This window comes from Podarcis filfolensis, assembly GCF_964270895.1.
Source record: "Podarcis filfolensis genome assembly, chromosome: 5".
Lineage (NCBI taxonomy): Eukaryota > Metazoa > Chordata > Lepidosauria > Squamata > Lacertidae > Podarcis > Podarcis filfolensis.
The window spans coordinates 33,252,737-33,267,527 of record NC_139608.1 but is presented as its reverse complement, the minus strand read 5'-3'; the positions used below and the strand labels follow the sequence as shown (position 1 = coordinate 33,267,527).

Here is a 14,791-nt window from a genome sequence, read left to right as displayed (position 1 = left end):
TCCCGCCCGCCTCCGATCTCTGTCATCTGTGCCTTCCATGATATCGGCAAGCCGCAATTCTGCACGCATCCCTGTTCTCTTGTGAACAAAAATGTGTAAGGAAACTCATACCACTACACATAAAAAGTCTTTAAAGCGCCACGGGCATCTTCTTCAACGCACAAAGACGCCAGAATGGAAAGAGCATTAAAAGCGTGCAAGCAAACCATCACCCCAAACAAGGAACGCCGGGCTTAAGCTACTTGATTAGAGTTTACAATAAAAGTTTGATGAGACCTGGCTCCAAATACGCTGTTTCTACTTTACTTTTACTTTACCTTTTTGTTTACTCTCTTTCTAAAGCCAGCCTCGTCAGGTAATGTGCTTTTGCAGCCATATGTCCTGAGGAGAGCACCCTGTTGCTTTCATTGGGATATAGATCTCCCAGTGAACACCGCTAGCATTGGACTGTTGGCCAGCGCTCCTAATAAGCGCAATGGCTTAGCGGTAAATTCCTCCGCAACCAATGGGACTTACCTTCTGACCAAACGTGGTCGAGAAGGCCAGGCTGTTAGGTACCGCAGCCCCTAAAACGCATTGACTTGGAAATAAATCCCAGTGATTTCAGCAGAACTTACCTGGAAGGAAGCATCACTGATACTCCAAATAAAGGTGCTTAAGATAAGCAGCTGTGGTTATTATCATTATTTTTCAAAACAAGTAAGCCTTAACACAATTGAAGCGTGCCCAACAGAAAGTAAATTATTTCCATTGTATTTTCAGGTGACCAAAAACCGGGGCGAGCAGAGGCGGGAGAAGCCGTTTAGAGGATTGTATTTTAAAGTCTTTCTTTCCCCGAATTATGTCGTTTTTTAACGATTGGAGTGGGTGGGGGAGCGTTGCGTGGAGAAGGAATAATCTAACCAGTGACTGAGGGCCTGACAATTCTACGCACGACCATAAAAACATTCCAAATGCTGTTAGCAGCCGTTCCACCAAAATCCACACGTTAATTACCAAAGCGTCACTTTTAAAGGTGTGTCAGAAAGAGGATAAGCCAATTAAATTATTAAATATTTGACAAAAGGAAAATCAAACTCTAGTAAAAGAGAACAAAACCACATTTTATTGGAGACTATACAATGCTACGATATACAATAAAAGTGCTAGGTTATTCTAGAAAAGTTGGTCCCGGGGTGGCAGAATACCAAAATATCTATTTGTTTACACAGACACCGAGGAAATCATTATTACCTGCCCCTCCCCCCCCAATTAAAAACACTTTTTTTCTACATTAGCTCTCTCAGGGTTTAGGATTGCAACTCTGTTAAAAAAAAGATGATGATAAGAATCTAACGGAGATTCGTCTGGGTCAAAAAATATTTAAAAATCACTCTTAACATCCATTGAAAAATAATAATAAAAATAAAAATATAACAATTGCATTTGGAAAAATAGTCTCCATTATTATTACTATTAACAATAATTTCGGGAAACAGTCTTGTTTTGTCCGAATAATTATAGTCTTGTATAAAATTACTCTATCTTGAGAGAACGCTTTCTATTAAAAAAAATACATATACATATACACCTATTTTTCCCACAACTCTTCTCAAATCTCCTCCGCGTTTCAACAATCAAATCAACATGGCTACTAGATACTGTATAAAAGGCTGTTCTTGCTCAAATACAGTCTCCAAATAAGTACTACTTTGGATAGAAACATAAATCTTTGAAGAAGTGCAATATTCCCTTTAGGAAATTATAATAAAAATAATCGGTTATCACCGTGAATGAGATCAGACTGGCAAAGAGTTAGTGCCTTACACTTGTTTAATTCCGCATCAGCAGAATTTCAAAATCACCCCCCAAGGCAATTTTTCAAAGGAGTTTTTCCTCAGCTTTAATCTGAACGTTTGGACCCCGATCCTAAATTCATTCCCTAGGAATTGAACCGGTTTTCCTCGCTCATCCCCAAATATATTTTGGAGCTAAATATTGTTGAAACTGTTTTGGGCCGAACTACCCGACCAAGTGTATCCGAGGTGTGAATTAAACTGACAAGGAACAACTGCTGAGTCTTTGGCACCTCTAAAAATACACTGTGCGTAGTGTGCGTGATTTGTGTTTTTCTTCATCCTTTCAAAGGAATTTTCATCCGCAGTGCTATACTTAAAATAGCCACCTCACCTGGAAAAATATTCTAGTAAAATTATTCCATTTGTGGTTGGCAGATGCCATCAAATGCAATCCTATCTGATTATCATTAATCAGATGGCTGTGGATTGCAAAATTATTCGTGCTTAAACGCTGCCGCAGTTAAAGGGATGTAAACGATGGAGCATATTGTTAAATTAATTTGTTTCAACGGGGTTTTCTCTGCCTTCTCCACTTGCTGGACGGCTGAAGCCCCATCTTAACTTTAATAGGATGTACTTCGCAATAAACCTAGCTGACTTTTTCTGGATAGCGCCAGGAATTCTGCAGAAAAAGGGAATTATTTTTCAGTGCTTTTGTTCAACCCGGCGGCAGAGCAGCTTATTGCTTCGGCACGTTCCCTCCCTAACTCGACAGACCTCTTCTAGTTTATAATTCTGTCCCTAACCCACTAAGCGCTTTCCCCTCTTCTATTTTTCTCTCTCCCCCCCCCCACCAAAAATAAAAAATAAAAAACCCCACCTTCACTCTCTTTAAACTCCCCGCGAAAACAATGAGACCAATACCTCGACCATAAAGAGATTTACGTACCAGTGAGCAACACTTCTAACCAACAACACTTCTAACCAAACAGTGCTTATGATGGGGATATTAATTTTAAGGAAATGCAAAAAGGAAAGGGAAACAAAAGGCAAATACTGTTCGGCCACCTTTATGTGCGCGCGCTAACCCTAAAACCCAGTGAAAAAAGAAACGCAGAACCAAAGGACCCACGGAGCTCCTGCAGCAATGAGGATGAGCGTGGAAGTCCTCTGAACTTACGCTGCCTTCGCGGAGAGGATCTGTATGATTTCAGGCACACAGGACTTGGGCGAAGGGGGGTTGCGCGCGTGTGGTTCTCGTTTCGGCACCCAAAGTCACTGTCCCATTTCAGCAGCGGGTGGGGGGGAAAGGGGGAATTACAAGAGGGAGAGGGAGAGAAATCCAACATGATGATGATGATGGTGATGATGATGAAGAAGAAGGGGATGCCGAGGACGAGGGCGCTGCTGCTTCTTCTCCTCCTGCCTGCCTGCCGTCTCTCTTCCCCCCCTCGCTCAGATGTCTATCCGGGAGTGCAAGGCGCTGTGCTTGCTCTCGTGGTCCCAGTAGGAGCAGTGCATCATGGCCAGCTCGGGCGGCTGGCGCCCGGCGCACGCGAACTGCAAGCCCGCCGGCCCGTTGGGCGAGCCCTGCGGGGAGCCGCTCCCTGCCGTGGCGGCCGCCGCAGCCGCCGCCGCCGCCGCCGCCACGGCCGCCGCTCCGAGCTGCTGGGCCGCGGCGGCCGCGTGGTGGTGGTGCTGGTGGTGGTGGTGCGGGTGGTGGTGGTGCGCGTGGTGCGCGTGGTGCGGGTGGTGGTGGTGGTGGTGGCCCCCCATGCCGTTGTACGAGTTCACCATGGCCGGCAGGCGGGAGTAAGGCCCGTACGCCGAGGCGGCGGCGCCTCCAGGCCCGGCCGCCAGGCCTACTCCCTTGACGCCGCCGCCGCCGCCGACGGGGCTGAGGGGACCGCCGCCTCCCGCCCCCGAGCCGCCTCCTCCGCTCCCGGCGCCTGAGCTGCCCGCTCCCTCCGACATGGTGCAGGCGGCGTAGGATCCCGCCTGAGGCGCCTGAGGCGGCGGCGGAGGCGCGGGCTGCGCCAGGGACCAGGAGGCGGCGGCCGCGTTGAGGAAAGGCGCCTGCAGGTACTTGGCGGGCGGCGCCGTGAGGTAACCGTAGCCCGCCGCCTCGGCCGCGGCGCCGAAGAGGCTCTTGCCCGGCTGGAAGTGGCCGGCGGGCGGGCGGAAGGGCCTCTTCATGCGGCGGCGGCGCCGGTAGTTGCCCTTCTCGAACATGTCCTCGCAGGCCGGGTCGAGCGTCCAGTAGTTGCCTTTGCGCTCCCCGCCGCCCTCTCGCGGCACCTTGATGAAGCACTCGTTGAGGCTCAGGTTGTGGCGGATGCTGTTCTGCCAGCCCTTCTTGTTCTTCTCGTAGAAGGGGAACTTGCCGATGATGTACTGGTAGATGCCCGACAGCGTCAGCCGCTTCTCGGCGCTCTCGCGGATGGCCATGGCGATCAGCGCCACGTACGAGTAAGGGGGCTTCTGAGACGGGTCGCCCTTCTCCGGAGGCGCCGACGCAGCCGAGGCGGACGCCGATCCGGCCGGGGAAGCCTTGGCCGGGGCAGCCGGGCTCAGCTCGCTCTTGGCAGCCGCCGACTCGCCGCCCAGGCAGGGCTCCTTGATGGCCTGGTGCTGCTGCTGCAGGAGAGACACGGCGTCCTCGGGCCCCGCGGGGTCTGGGTAGCCGGTGGCCATCATGGCACCACCTGCGGCTGCTGCGGCGTCTGCGCCCCTCGGAGGCGCCTTCTTCTTCAGGGGGTCTCTTGCGGATCCCGAAGGAGGCTCCCCTCGATCTCTCAGGGCGATCTGCGGGGAGCGCCTGTCCCGCCTGCCTGCTTTAAGTCCTGCCTGAGTCTGGTGGGCTTTTTGGTTCTCTCTGTCCCCCACCCACTTCTCCTCCTCCTCCTCCTCCTCGCTTCTGTCTCCCTTGCAAGAGGCAGCCTCTGATCAGCGGGCTCAGATATCCACTCAACTTCTGGACGAGCTCTCCTCTGATTTGTATGGGCTCCGGCAAGTTCCGCTTTCGTCAGGATCCCTTTTCTCCCATCGCACCCCCCCCCCGTCTCTCTCTCTCTCTCTCTCTCTCTCTCTCTCTCTCTCTCTCTCTCTCTCTCTGTGCCACCCCCTCCCCCGCCCGTCCCACAAGCCTGGGAGCCAGCTGGGCACGGGCGAGTTCATGGCGAAGTCAAACCGCGCAAGTCCACCCCAGCGAGGAATCCGGAGGCTGGAGCCCCCTGGGGGTCCCAGAGCAGAGGGAAGGGCGGGGGTGGGAAGAGGCGAGGGCAAGAATCCACGGCAGGAGAAAAAGAAAGAAGCTGCGTCTCTGGCGACTCCTGCACGAGGCAGCTTAGGAGGAAAACAAGTGAGGAGAAGCGGGGGGGGGGGAGTTGGTGAAAACATTTCTCTTCTTTCCACGCTGCAAAGAGATTGCAAATTTGAAAGGGCGATCTGTCGACTGGGGAGGTAGGGGCTCCTCAGTGAGCCGGGATGGATGGCTGGCTGGCTAGCTGGCTGGGGGCCGCTGACGGAAGCCACCATCTCAGGGATGTCCAGCGAGGTTGCTCTGGAAAACGTAGGCTGGGAACGCGAGGCAGTTTGAAGGATCTCGGCTTGGAAAGGTGACGACGTCTTGCTGCAACGCCTGTTTTCCAAATAAGTGTTGCTGTTATTGTCACCTTGTTTGAGAGTACAAAGTTGCACGCCCTGCTCATATATTTTAAGGAAGCTAATACATAGAAGGGGTGTCACAGTCCTCTCCCTCTCTGCCTATCTATCTTGTCCATCTAGAGACAGAACGAGCCGCGTGATTTCTACTTTGAATCGAGTTCGGGCGCCCTTCCCACTTGACACATCAAAATATAAATATCCCACGCATATTGGGGTTCTGTCCTTGCAACCTTTTAGTTCACCTTAGGCGTGCACAAAAGCAAACAAGCCCTCTAACAGCTCGCTTCGCTGCCGGCTCCGGACAAGATGTTTTTCAAAAACATGTCATTCAGGTATCACTTGTTTGTTTCTAGATTTCAGAGACATCCCCCAGGTCGGGGGTGGGGGGGGGAAAGCAGCGAGACAAATAAATAAATCAGCGAATGAATGAGGAGGGTGGGGAGCTGGGGGAAAGGAAGAGAATTGCTATGTTTTCCGCGAGACTTCTGCAGAAGAGCTCGAGGAGGCTGCTGTTTCCCCGGGTTAATTGGTGCCTAGGACAGGGCCTCCTCCCCGAGCTTTCCTTCAGGTGCTCCAGTGCCTTCGGGCAAATCCCACGCACAGGCCGGCCTTGAAGCCTCGATCTCTGCGAGGCCTTGGACCGAAGCCTATCAACCGAGTTAGCAACCGGGCCTTCGATTTTCTGATGTTTCCCCAACAGAGATGGCTCACTTCCACGTTCCCGTGACCTGTAAACAGCAGCTGATCTTGATCTCAACAGCCACGGGCCCGTGAGGCTCCTTTTACTGTCCAAGGAGAAACAATCCCTTTTTGCCATTCATTTGGTATGGCCACTTGGGACCATCAGGTCTTGCATTTCCGCTTCGAATGTACATAATTTCATTCATTCTGGGCGTGACAGTCCTCGCCGCCCCCACTTCCAGAAGAGAAAGGGGCTCTGTGAACGCAGTTCTTGCGCACTCTGTAATTTTCTCGCTTGGAAAGGGCTGTTGTGAGGGGCTTTGTAGAGATTTTAACCTTGGGTGGGTAGGCCCTTGAATCAGGGTAACTTGCCCGCCATGGTTTATGTAGCCTGTTCGGAAATTATGCACGCTTGATTCTGGGGAGTGGAGCATAGAGCTAAATACAATGGGAAATATCACCACGCTGGTTCTGCCCGCATATATATTTGTAAAAGAAGAAGAAAAACCCATTGGTGTCAATGGGTCTCAACAGGCACCTAAATGATCTCTTTCTGTGGGTGCTTTTGTGTGTATGTGTAATTTATGAATATCTTTTTGCGTTCACACAACTGGATTTCTTTGTAACTGTACGTGATGCTTTTTTAAAAAAATTGGAATGTTTGACAATTAGTTTCTAATAAACGCACATGGCAGTAGTTCCGTTCCCTTTGTCGGAATCAATAAAATCAGGTTTATTTGATATCTTCCTGATTTACGTAAAATGTTAAAGACTGAGGTGACCAAATTGTGGCAGGTCACTAACAGTCCCAAACGCATTTACCTCCAAATTTCATCATTTTCACTAAAACTTTCCTTCCGAGTTAAGTGTGACTGTTTCTCGCAGCTTAAAAAGTCACATGTTCAAATATATGCTGTTTCCTATTGGACGCGTAAAAAAATCAAACAAGTTTTACGACTTGTTCAGCCATCTAAAAAGAAAAAAAAGAAGCTTACTTAGAAGGAAGCCCAAATGTATTTAATGCGATTTACTTCCGATTAAGTAGGCTTAGGACTGAAACATTGAAACAAGAGTCTCCTAAGAGCATATTGTCTGTACAATGTATCTCCCAACAGCAACCAGGGAAAGTGCTGCTCTCTTTTCCGTTAAGACCTGTATCTTTGTATACTTACATACGCTGATAACACTATTACAGCCTAGAAGCAAAATAAAGCCAAAAGTTTTATTGAACAGAATGAGACTGTCGTTAAAGATCAGGAAGCCCCTGAGTCAATGTTTCAACTAAGACGAGGTACATAAAGGGACAGAAGTATATATTTTTTTAAGCGCATTATTTTTGGTTTGCAACCGAGGTGCTAAGGATCTATCTTCGTGTGCTTCTAATGGAGTGCCTATTTCTACTGGAGTCATCTCTGTTGGAATCCCTTCTGTTGCTTTTCTGGAGCTTGGGTGTTTAAAGTGAGCTCTCCGATTTAGATCAGCCCCTTCCTGAAATCTTAAGCCCAGAGAAGCTGGCGGGGAAACCTCTTTCCCACGTAGGACGCCAAGCACGCACCCAAAGGCTCTGTGGATCCAAATAAGCTGCGAGGCTCTGCCGTCCTGTGAGCATTTACTGGGAAGTAAGCACCGCCGAACTCGAGGGGTCTGATTCCCGAGGGCCAGCTTGGCTGCCCCGGAGCAAACCGGCCCGAGGGTTTTGCAGCAGCCTGGCTTCCCTTTTGCTAAGCAAGCGGGCAGTCCCTGCCTCTGGATCCGACGGGGCCAGCTCCTGGCCCCCCGACGGAAACCGAGCGCTCGGCCGCCTGCTGGGATTCAGAGCCGCGGCTGCTCTTTCTTTCGGAGGCCGGTGGCGTGAGCTAGTGAGGGCCAGTTCCTTCCCCCTGACCACCCAGGCTGGCCGGGTCTGCTTCCCCCACCCCGCCCCGCTCGCAGGCATTTCCTTCCGCAGGTGTAGCGGCAGCATTGTGCTGTGTGTCATCACCTCCGCCAGACTGCAGAGCCCTCCCTTCCCAAGCCTGGAAAGGCGGCGGCGGCGGCAACAGAGGCAAGCGCGCTCGGCCAAAGGGTGGCTTTCTGGGGAGTCTCTCTTTCTCTCTCCTCACACGCTTCAGTGGGATCTGACAGGAAATCAGAAACTCAGGAGGAGGAGGACAGAAATGGCGAAGAAGGTGAGGGGACAGCCGTGGGTGTCTCTGCCCAGCGCGCAGGGCTGACACGGAATGCCTGGCGGGGGTCACTGTTTCGCTCAAGGAAAATCTCTCCTTGCTCCCTCTCCTTTTCCTGCACACTGGCAGCCAGCCCCTGCTTGGCAAGCCTTCCTGAGGATATTGATATTATTATTATTTTTAAAAATAATGGTAGGATCCATGCAGCTTAGCTTTTCCAGAAGCAATCTAGTTGTTTATAGAATAGGTTGGATCCGAAGGAAGTGACAGCGCATGTCTACTCAGGAGCAAGCCCCACTGAAGCCAATTAGACTTACTCCCAGGTCAGGGCGCAGCAAGGTCTGCAGCTAAACTCGAGACTGACAAGACTTTCTCCGCAGGTTTCTTGGAGAACTAAGCGCCGCTTCCAGTACAATCTACTGAGCATGCCTACTGAAGAGTAAGCCACACTGAGGTCAATAGGACTTACTCCCAGGTAAGTTTATCTAGGTTGGTACCTAATTTGCTCTGGCTCCATCCAGCCTGTAAATATTAAGCGTCCAGGGATCGAGATGTTCTTTCCCTGGCATTGACTTCGAGGTCACTCTTATCAGGGCTAAGGGATAACTGTATACATCAGCAGGTTTAGCATCTTCCGCATAAATAAATTTCTTGAAGAGTTGATTTGTGAAACCTTTCTCTTTGAATAGGAGGGCTCACCCCGAAAAAAAGGAAAAGGGGTGCAATCAGTTTTTTTCTTATAGATGCCCTTAGATTCTTAGGGATGCCACTGTTCCATCCCTTTCTTTCTCCCCAAACTCAGGGCTAAAACCAGTGGCGTAGCGTGGGTTGTCAGCACCCGGGGCAAGGCAAGTAATTTGCGCCCCCTAACCCTGAGTGAGCCAGGTAGGGGCAGAGAGCTGCGAGTGCGAGCGCGCCCCCTCCCCAGATGTTGCGCCCGGTGCGGCCCCCCCTGCACACCCCACGCTACGCCACTGGCTAAAACGTCATGAAATTAGAAAGGGTGTGCAATGCACAGAGGCGAAGGTATATCTGCCTTCAGCCAAAGTGGATTCAGGTTCACAAGGTCCAGTTCTAAAATTCATAAGCAATCGGGAGTGGAGCTAAATTCCTGCAGAAAAGGCTGCGCACGCTGTTTACAACGCAGTTTAACAGCGAGTTAAGTCCCAATGACAGCAAGTTCCATTGAAGAGGGTCCAACTGAGCAAACACGGTCAGGATCGCATTGCCAGGCACAAGTTTGTATCTGGATCTTAACCTGGAACTACTGAAACCCACACGGAGGGTTTAGTCTTGGCATCTCCATCAGATTACGACCTGCTTTCTATCCAAATTAAAGCGACGCACCGGGACCCGAGATATAACTGGATCTAGATCCAGTCGGTTGAAATTCAACATATTCAGGGTTAAGCAGAGCGACAGGTTTAGCGGGGCTTGAAATGTAAACTTGGAGATAAATAACAATCACATGGATATCAAAAGGACACGCCCAATAAGACTTCAGCACCTGAAATACTCCGGGAGCCGATACTACGGTTTATTGGCAATCGGGATAATCTCAAGAAGGGATAAGTCTAGGGCACAGATTATAGGTTTTCCAGGGGATCATATCTTTCTTTTGTCTAAACGATAGGATTCCTATTCCCCGAAAAATAGGTTCTGCCGCAATAAACCGGGCTTTACTTCTAAGTAAACCGTTTAGGATTCGGGTTTAACTTGGAAGTAAGGCCCATACGGCGTTTTCTTGAAAGTCACAGTTTAGGATCGTGGTCGCCGTGGCGCAGTCTCCATCCCCGCTGAAAGGAATAGCCAGTCTTCCACGGGTGAATCCTTTTCTGAGCTTAAGAGGGAAGGGCAGATGAATCATGCTGAGTTGCTCTGTTAGCTATAGAAAGCTGGAAAACCATATTGCCTAGATGCTCCTGGGCAATTCAGGAAGTAGCCAAGGGGGAAAATCACATTCATTTCATTTTAATGACCCCGGCTCAGGAAATATTAATTGCTTTCAATCACACAGATTGACTCAGGGTGATGAGTAAAATGGTTGGCTTGGATCAGGGTATTCACAGAAACAATATTTTGAAAGGGAAGAAAACCACGGAGTACAAAGCATAATAATGATAATGGTGATTATGTTGTTTTCATTGGTTTTTTTTAACCCAAATATCACAACAGTTCTTTCCTTTTTCTTTTTCTTTTAAAAATGGTGCTCATTTATTGCTTTGCTTCTGTTGACTAGAAATTCAACAGTTTCTAGGCCACATTGAATGCAGTGGGTTTTACCTCCGAGTAAATACGCGATGGTTTCCTCTGTTTAAGTAGCATTGGTCTCAGAAAGAGAGAGAGTTAAGCGCACAATTAATTATACAATTGACAGCAATGGAAAATACGACTAACTTCGGCTGGATCTTACCTCAGGATTGCAAGGTGGTGCGCGCATTTTAAATAAGATACTGAGGATATAATTTTTTGTTCTTGTTCTTGCAGACAAGACTCAAGAAATGCAAGGCAAAGTGAAGCGGCTACAATACCAAAAGCGAGAAGGATCCTGAAAACCTATTAAGATCAATTCCTTATTGAACGGAGGCTATTGCCCTTAAAAAAAAAAAAATAAACACGTTTCCAAGGGTGGCTCCGAGGATAACCAGCGAATTTGGACCATTCAGATTAAATTTCTCACACATTGACGGCTACGGCACAATGGAAGTTCTTTACCATATCTCATTTCTTTCATCTCATGTTTTTGTTAAAAGATGGCATGGCGGGTTAAGTGACAGAAAACACGGACATAGTAGAAATTACCGAAAAGAACAAGCCCGCTTTGAACATCCTCAAAATTCCTCGACAGGTAAAGAAATGAAATCTTATGATGGTAATGAATTCACCTTGTGGGGAAATCAATGATTTTTATAAACTAATTTTAAACAATTCTTTTAATTTATGAAGGCTAAGACACTGAGAGTATAACAAACAGATCGTCGACACCACTGTAACGTAACCTATATCTGAATTCAGAGGGTACAACAGCAACTAGCTTGGCAATTGGATCAAATAATATTTCAACCTGAGCCAAGAAGTCCCATCTTTTCCGCACTTGAACGTTTGAGTTTGTGGCTAAAGTTCGCCAGTCTTTGCCGGGCTTACCAACTCTTTCCTGGCAAGGCGAAATATACCAAAACAAAACTCAGCAGGGAAATATTCCTTTACATTTAAATTCTTTGCTTTATTTTTTTCTTAAAAGATAATTTTGTCTTATTTTTGTCCTTTAAAAATACATGCCAATCAGAGCCGACCGGTGTCTTTGTTTCATATCATCATTATCAACTGAACAGTTTCGATTCTAGGCTGAAAGAAACGTATTTTTCCCTCTTTTTTTAACCTTTTAACTCTGATGAATGCTGTAGCTATGCCGCCCTCCTGCCCTAAACGGACGATCAGCTAGGGAAGCCGGTTCCTCTCTCTCTATTCCACGTAAAGGTTATTCTGACTCCAACGGAATAAATAGGAAGGGAAGTACAGAGGTCGCCTCCCCGAAACCTGCAGAGCTCTCTTCACAATGGCCCGCTTCCCCAAAGCCTCTTTTGTTTAATTTTCGGAAGCTCCTACCGAAGCCATTTGTCTCGTCCTCAAGCGGCCCGACTCGAAGAAAAACAGAATACTTCAATTTCAACTTTTGCGTGTAAACATACTTCTCTCTCTTTTTTTTCGTTTGGAGAGAGACTGTGAAAGGGCGGCTACAAATTACACAACACAAGATCCTCTCGGAAAATTTCAAAAGAGGTGGGTGGGGGAAGAAGAAGAAGCTGACTGTGGGGTAACTGGATCTCTTCCCCTTCCCCCACCCCCGCTCCACCCTTCACCAAGGGAATCGTGTTTGCGGATCCCTCGATCACCTACTTCTCGCTTGCCACTTTCCGGCCTGGTTTCATGCAACTTGTCAATTTCACACCAATTCAGAGGGAGGAGAGGAACCCTGCCCTTCTGAAGCCCTCGTTCCCTACCTCAATCTGTTAAGAATGAACCGAGCCTTGCACAGATTGACCCCCAGCAAGATGAAACGGCGGAGAATGTGAGCTCCTTCGTTCCCAAGAAGAAAAGCCGTGGGGTTGCTGTTCGGAGGTACCTACCTCCTCCCCTCCCCTCTTTCCTATTTTCAGCAGGCTTGCGGCATCAACAGTTTCCAGAATTGATTTATCTTGCAACAGTCTTTACAGAAGTCTGTCTCTCCCACCCGCCCCTTATACACTCCCCATGCTTTATTTAAAGATCCTGGATTATTTGTTCCAATAACAATTGGGGAAAGAAACAGGCATACACATAAACATGGCATTTTAGGCACTGTTCTTTCCTCTAAAAGTAATGAGACCAAAGGAAATAAAGTGTGGGAAATGGAAGGGAAAGCTTTTCTTGAAGGAGGGATTTTGCATCAGGTTCAGATTGGTTTTTCGCAGGATTAATAATAATAATAATAATAATAATAGAAGTTTATTATTTATACCCCACACTTTTAGGTTTCTCCTAAAGAGACCGAGCTTGATTATAACCCACATATATGCACACACATTTATGTACGCATTACTTGCAAAAGAATACATTGAAAATGTTTGCAGATGTAGGGGGGAAAACAGGCAGTATATGCATATAGAAGTATAGCCGGAGCATTGCAAAGACAGATCCATAAATAGGAACACCAAAAAGGAATATACGACCACAATGAAAATGGTATTTTGAGTGTTCAAATTGAGTTACTGACATACAAATTATGATCAGGCCTCAGATGAGTCATTTAATTGAGGATTTTCAATGTGTGCATCTATTTAATCAACCAGGCATCTAATCAGCCAAAATCAACAATCACTTGAGATGCCTGCACATTATGTGCATCTAGGTGCCATTATTACCTACCTAAACAGGCCTCCCAAACATATAATGATACAACCTTATTTATGCAAATTGCCTGATGGAATGGATTACTTTTTGTTCTTTCGTTAGTGAACAAAAATGGTAGAAATGGAAAAGCTGTTTATTTGAAAATCCTTTTCAGAATATAGTATTTGTTTGATTAATTGCAGTTCTGCAGTACACCTATGATATTGTGTGAGTTTCTTGATACGTGTCTACACACATACCATAAAATCACACAGTAGAAAGAAGTCCAGTCACCCAGTCCTGACTACAGAACAGGACCACCCATCAGTTCAGTCTATGCAATCCAAACTTACAACATGCCGTGAACAAAGAACAGGGGCATCTCACAAAGATGCTCCCAGACCATGCACCCCAAATTACTGAGAGCTGCTTCCCATACCAAACAAGAACAAAACAAACAGTGCAATCCTATGTATGTCTACTCAGAAGGAACCTCACTGAGTTCAATGGGACTTATTGCCTGGTAAATGGATATATGATTGCTGACTATGGTTTTCAGAATATTCTGTAGTAATCAATAACTCTCTTGAAGTCCTTGAATCATCTTTGAACTCGCCCAAACAAACATTACTCTTTAGTTGTGTCATTCATAAATTGTTGCATTACATGAGGGGACTAGTCAGCTGAGCATTAAAAAAACCCCAAACAAACTTTAATATACTTGGGTTTTTTGTTGTTGCAAAATCAGGGATTGATAACCTGTGGCTCCAAATGTTGTTGGACTACAGGTCCCATCATCCCTAACCATTTACAGTGGTACCTCGGCTTAAGTACTTAATTCGTTCCAGAGGTTCATTCTTAACTTGAAACTGTTCTTAACCTGAAGCACCACTTTAGCTAATGGGGCCTCCTGCTGCTGCCACGCCACCGAAACACGATTTCTATTCTCATCTTGAAGCAAAGTTCTTAATCCGAGGTAATATTTCTGGGTTAGTGGAGTCTGTAACCTGAAGTGTATGTAACCAGAAGCGTATGTAACCCGAGGTACCACTGTACTAGGCTGGCTGTGGCTGATGAGTGTTGGTGCCCAACTTTTGGATAGCCACACTTAGTCAGGCCTGGTCAAAATGTTCAGCCTCCCAGAATCCAAATCAAACTTTGTTCTACATCACTGTTGAACCCATATATCTGCATTCAGGTTGATTAGCTCTTGGGGGAGCAAGTCCTGTTAATTCACAGGTAGCAGCAGAAATCAATGGGATTTCCCCCCACATACTGTATTACTGTCGTCACACTGTACATTTAAAGCACACATAAAGCACATGGCTTTGGGGACTGCAGCATCCTCAGCAGGTTACAATTTCCCAGGATTCTTTGGGAGAAGCCATGTGCTTTACATGTAGGGTGTGATGGTTGTATGGGGTAGAAATGCACATACCAACACTAATCAGATTCAGTTGGAGCCCAGATTATTGTCACTGGTTCAGGGCAAAAATGCTTAGGGATGGGATGCCTTTGCTATCAACTTCATAATGGAATTAAACAGGCTCCAGGAGTCTAAGCGCTTGGCTTAATTGCATTGCAGATCACACTGTTGGAATGCTGGGGTATTTAAAAACACCTAATGCATGT

At 47.4% G+C, this 14,791-nt stretch overlaps 1 protein-coding gene and 1 long non-coding RNA gene across 2 annotated transcripts; one reads left to right on the top strand and one right to left on the bottom strand.

Annotated features, from left to right (window-relative positions):
• Positions 1–2,658: 2,658 nt before the first annotated feature.
• FOXL2 (forkhead box L2) lies at positions 2,659–4,872 on the bottom strand. The gene has a single exon (XM_083615171.1). It carries the CDS (start codon positions 4,473–4,475, stop codon positions 3,234–3,236), a length of 1,242 nt encoding a protein of 413 aa, XP_083471297.1. The 5' UTR covers positions 4,476–4,872; the 3' UTR covers positions 2,659–3,233.
• Positions 4,873–4,877: 5 nt separating this feature from the next.
• LOC310763281 lies at positions 4,878–11,961 on the top strand. Its single transcript, XR_014548559.1, has 3 exons — positions 4,878–5,139; positions 8,671–8,765; positions 10,778–11,961. It is a non-coding gene; the product is annotated as an uncharacterized lncRNA (long non-coding RNA).
• Positions 11,962–14,791: the final 2,830 nt, after the last annotated feature.

Bases quoted from the DNA above. Each gene is read 5' to 3' on its own strand.
- FOXL2 (XM_083615171.1), bottom strand. From the start codon at position 4,475: ATGATGGCCACCGGCTACCCAGACCCCGCGGGGCCCGAGGACGCCGTG.